The following is a 4,714-nucleotide window of genomic DNA, read 5'->3' on the forward strand; positions in this document are numbered from 1 at the left end:
AGAACCCAGGAATTATTGGGGGGACCCCAGGGAATGGGGGGACCCCAAAGTTCAGGAGGGACCCCATGGAATGGGGGGGACCCCAATAAGGCTTAGAAGAACCCCATGGAATGGCGGGGGGGGGACCCCAGAAGAAGAGGAGGGACCCCCAAGAATGGGGGGAGACCCCAGGGGAAGAGAAGGGAGGCGAGTGGGGGGCGCTGAGGGAGTGCTGTGGAGAATTATTGAGGACCCCAAAGCTTAGGAGGGACCCCAAGGAATGGGGGGGACCCCAAAGTTCAGGAGGGACCCCATGGAATGGGGGGGACCTGAAAGCTTAGGAGGGATCCCAAGGAATTGGGGGGGGACCCCAGAGGAAGAGGAGGGAGGCAAGGAAGGGGTGAGGGAGGGCTGTGGAGAATTATTGGGGACCCCAAAGCTTAGGAGGGACCCCAAGGAATGGGGGGGACCCCAGAGGAAGAGGAGGGACCCCAAGAATGGGGGGGACCCCAGAGGAAGAGGAGGGACCCCCAAGAATGGGGGAGACCCCAGGGGAAGAGGATGGAGGCGAGTGGGGGGCGCTGAGGGAGTGCTGTGGAGAATTATTGGGGACCCCAATAAAGCTTAAAAGAGACCCCCACGGAATGGGGAGGACCCCAAAGCTTAGGAGGGACCCCATGGAATGGGGCGGGGGGGACCCCAGAGGAAGAGGAGGGACCCCCAAGAATGGGGGAGACCCCAGGGGAAGAGGAGGGACCCCCAAGAATGGGGGAGACCCCAGGGGAAGAGGAGGGACCCCCAAGAATGGGGGGGACCCCAGGGGAAGAGGAGGGACCCCCAAGAATGGGGGAGACCCCAGGGGAAGAGGAGGGACCCCCAAGAATGGGGGAGACCCCAGGGGAAGAGGAGGGACCCCCAAGAATGGGGGAGACCCCAGGGGAAGAGGATGGAGGCGAGTGGGGGGCGCTGAGGGAGGGCTGTGGAGAATTATTGGGGACCCCAATAAAGCTTAAAAGAGACCCCCACGGAATCGGGGAGGACCCCAATATTTAGGACGGAGCCCAGGAAGCGGGGCGCTGTAAAAGAACTCGGTGTCCCCCCTCAGAGACCATCACGGGAGCGGCTCCTTGAACCCCCCCGGCACTCACCGGAGCCATTGGGGCCGATGATGGCGGTGAAGCGGCGGAAGGGCCCGATGATCTGGCGGCCCTTGTAGGATTTGAAGTTCTCGATCTCGATGAGCTTCAGGAAGCCCATGGTGGTCCCGGGAGGGTCCCGGGAAGGTTTCGGGGGTCCCGGGAAGGTTTTGGGGGTTCCGGGGGGGTCTCGGGGCGCAGGGCGGGAAAGCGGCGGCTGCGGCGGCCGCTGAGGGACGGGGCGCCGCGCCTCCCGATTGGCTCCGGGCGCTGTCAATCATCGCCGAAATCCCGCCTCCTCGCCGCTGATAGGCCGGTGGTTTTCCTTGGCGGCTTTGGGGCGCCGCGCCTCGCGATAGGCTCTGAGAGCTGTCAATCATTACCGCAACCCCGCCTTCTCGCTTCCTATTGGTTGTCATTTTGAACGCAGGGGTGGCGGCGCGAGCGGGCTCATTTGCATGGAATGTACCAAGTGTGGAGGGAGGGAAGGGTGGAATGGGCCGCCCCTTCGCCATGGGAACGGGGGGACGCCGTGGGAGCAAAGCAAATTGGGGGATTTTGGGTAAAAATCGCGTTGCTTGGTGATCTTGGGACGAAAAACCTCGAGACAAGATTTATTCCTCGAGGTTTTTCCCCGTTAGAATGGTTCTATGGCACCAAGATTATAAATTAACGTGGAATAGTAAACAATAACTTAAAGATGATCACATGCTGTTTCAATAGATATATTTTCCACAATATTATTATTCATTAATGCCTATTTAACCTTCGATAAAATTAAAAGGCATTCATATACTTTGCTTTATAAGATGCTAGTATAACCTGGCCTATCTCAACAATTTAAAATAAATATAACATAAGTTATATTGGCATTGACACAATATATATCAATATATGTTGTACCGATATGCGTTGCTTACGTAATATAGTTTTCTGTATCTATACGTATACAGAGAAATAAAAGATAAAGTTATATATTTACACAGCATATCTATGCATCTACGCAATCTATATAACTATCTATCTCTATATAATGCAGGCACATATCTATATAATTCCATATATCTATATAATTTTTTATGTATTTGTGTAATCCAATACCTATATAACCTAAATCATAGCTTTTTATATCTATATAACCTAAATACAACTTTCATCTCTATATATCCCGATATAAAAAACTTTTTGGTTTAAAATTAATGGGTATTATACGGTGAACCAAGTACTTAGTGATGAACAGAGAAAAAAAGAAAATTCTCCCCAGGTGGATAACTTTAGGTAAGTATGATGCTAACAAGAAATTGATAAGCGTAAAGCCAATTAGCCGCAAAATGGAGATAACCTGCGATCAAATGAAATACAAACGTTGTTAGCAACAGCTTATTAGTGCTGGACAAATAAAGAGCGTTCTGGATAATAATTCATTGTTATCCAAATATTCCTCTTGTATTCCCACCTGGACGCCTGATCCAGCATCCCAGGCGGGCTCCATTTCTCCCACTTTCTCCTCAGGAGCTCCATTTCCCCACAATTTTCTCCTCACGGGTTCCATTTGCCCCCTTTTTCCCCTCATGAATTACATTTCCCTCCATTTTCTCCTCAAGGGATCCATTTTCCCCACATTTTTCCCTCAAGACCTCAATTTCTCCCTGTTTTCCCCTCACAAACGCCATTTCCCCAGTTTTCCCCTCACAGGCTCCATTTCCCTCCATTTTCCTCTCAAGGGCCCCATTTTCCCCTCAGGGGCTCTTTTTACCCCCCATTTTTAACTCATGGCCTCCGTTTCCCTCCATTTTCCCCTCACAGGCTCCATTTCACCCATTTTCCCATCAAGGGTTCCATTTCCCCCACATTTTTCCCTCAAGATCTCAATTTCTCCCCATTTTCCCCTCACAAACACCATTTCCCTCCATTTTCCCCTCAAGGGCTCAATTTCTCCTAATTTTCCCCTCTAAAACTCCATTTTCCCCTCACAGGCTCAATTTCACCCATTTTCCCATCAAGGGCTCCATTTCCCCCACATTTTTCCCTCACAATCTCAATTTCTCTCCATTTTCCCCTCACAAACACCATTTCCCCCATTTTCCCCTCACAGGCTCCATTTCCCTCCATTTTCCCCTCAGGAGCTCCATTTTCCCACAATTTTCCCCTCATGGATTCCATTTCCCCCCATTTTTCCCTCAAACGCTCAAATTTTCCCCAATTTTCCCCTCATGGATTCCATTTCCCCTCCATTTTTCCCTCAAAGGCTCCATTTACCATCAAAGGTTCCATTTCTCCCCATTTTTCAAATTCTCCATTTCGCCCCAATTTCCCCTCACGGCCTCCATTTCCTCCCATTTTCCCCTCAAGGGCTCAATTTTCCTCATTTTTACCTCATGGGCTCAATTTCTCCCCATTTTCCCCTCAAAAACTCAATTTTTCCCTCACAGGCGCCATTTCCACCTCTCATGGGCTTCCAAATTTCCCCTAAAATGTCCCTTTTTCCCCAGCAAAATTGTCTATATTCCCTAAAATCACCAGGTTTTCCCTGAAATGACTCTTTCCTCCCCCAAATAACTTTTCAGCTTGGCCAAAACTCTCTGTTTTGCCCCAAAATTCCCATTTTCCCTGCAAAAATACCGATTTCCCACTAAAAAGGTGGATTTTCACTTTCAAATTTTTGATTTTTTTCCTATAAATCCAGAAGGTCTCAGTCCCAAACTCCAATTTTCCCTGCAAAAACACAATTTTTTCCACTGAAAGTATGTATTTTCCCCCCTAAATTCCCATTTTCCCTGCAAAAATATTGATTTTTTCCACTGAAAGTATGTTTTCCCCTAAATTCCCATTTTCCCTGCAAAAATACTAATTTTCCCCCTGAATTGATGGACTTTCCTCCCCAAAATTCCCATTTTCCCTGCAAAAATACTAATTTTCCCCCTGAATTGATGGACTTTCCTCCCCAAAATTCCTATTTTCCCTGTAAAAATACTGATTTTTCCACTGAAAGTATGGGAATTTTTCCCCAAAACTCTCATTTTCCATGCCAAAATACTAATGTCTCACTGAAAGTATGGATTTTGCCCCAAAATTCCCATTTTCCCTATGAAAATACAGATTTTCCAGTGAAAGTATGGATGTTTTTCCCAAAACTCCCATCTTCCATGCAAAAATACTAATTTCTCACTGAAAGTATGGATTTTTTTCCCCAAACTCCCATTTCCCCTGCAAAAATACTGATTTTCCCACTGAATCGATGGACTTTATTCCCCAAAATTCCTATTTTCCCCGCAAAAATACTGATTTTTCGACTGAAAGAGTGGGATTTTTTCCCCAAAACTCCCATTTCCATGCAAAAACATCGATTTCCCACAGAAACGATGGATTTTTCCCCTCTAATATTTTTTATTTTTCTTTTAGATCCGTTCAAACCTGGGCGCGCGCACCCCTGGGTTTGGAAGGCGCCGAGGGGGCGGGGCTTTAAAAGGCACGCTAATTTACATAACCACACCCATTTATTAGCATAGCAACGTCCCATAGGACACAGGCGGCGTTTAGGCCACGCCCCTTCCACCAAGCCACGCCCCCTGCGTCGCCACGCCCCCTGCGGCAGCGCG

At 48.4% G+C, this 4,714-nt stretch overlaps 1 protein-coding gene across 1 annotated transcript in view; it reads right to left on the reverse strand.

Moving 5' to 3' along the window:
* Positions 1–1,369, reverse strand: part of SMC1A (structural maintenance of chromosomes 1A) — a 42,134-nt gene extending 40,765 nt beyond the window's left edge. Inside the window, exon 1 of the mRNA XM_085563969.1 lies at positions 1,128–1,369. Coding sequence (XP_085420095.1) covers positions 1,128–1,236 — 109 coding nt within the window. The 5' untranslated portion in view covers positions 1,237–1,369. The remainder of the gene's footprint in view (positions 1–1,127) is intronic.
* Positions 1,370–4,714: the final 3,345 nt, after the last annotated feature.

This window comes from Lonchura striata, chromosome 31 (genome assembly GCF_050655825.1).
Source record: "Lonchura striata isolate lonStrDom1 chromosome 31, ASM5065582v1, whole genome shotgun sequence".
NCBI lineage: Eukaryota > Metazoa > Chordata > Aves > Passeriformes > Estrildidae > Lonchura > Lonchura striata.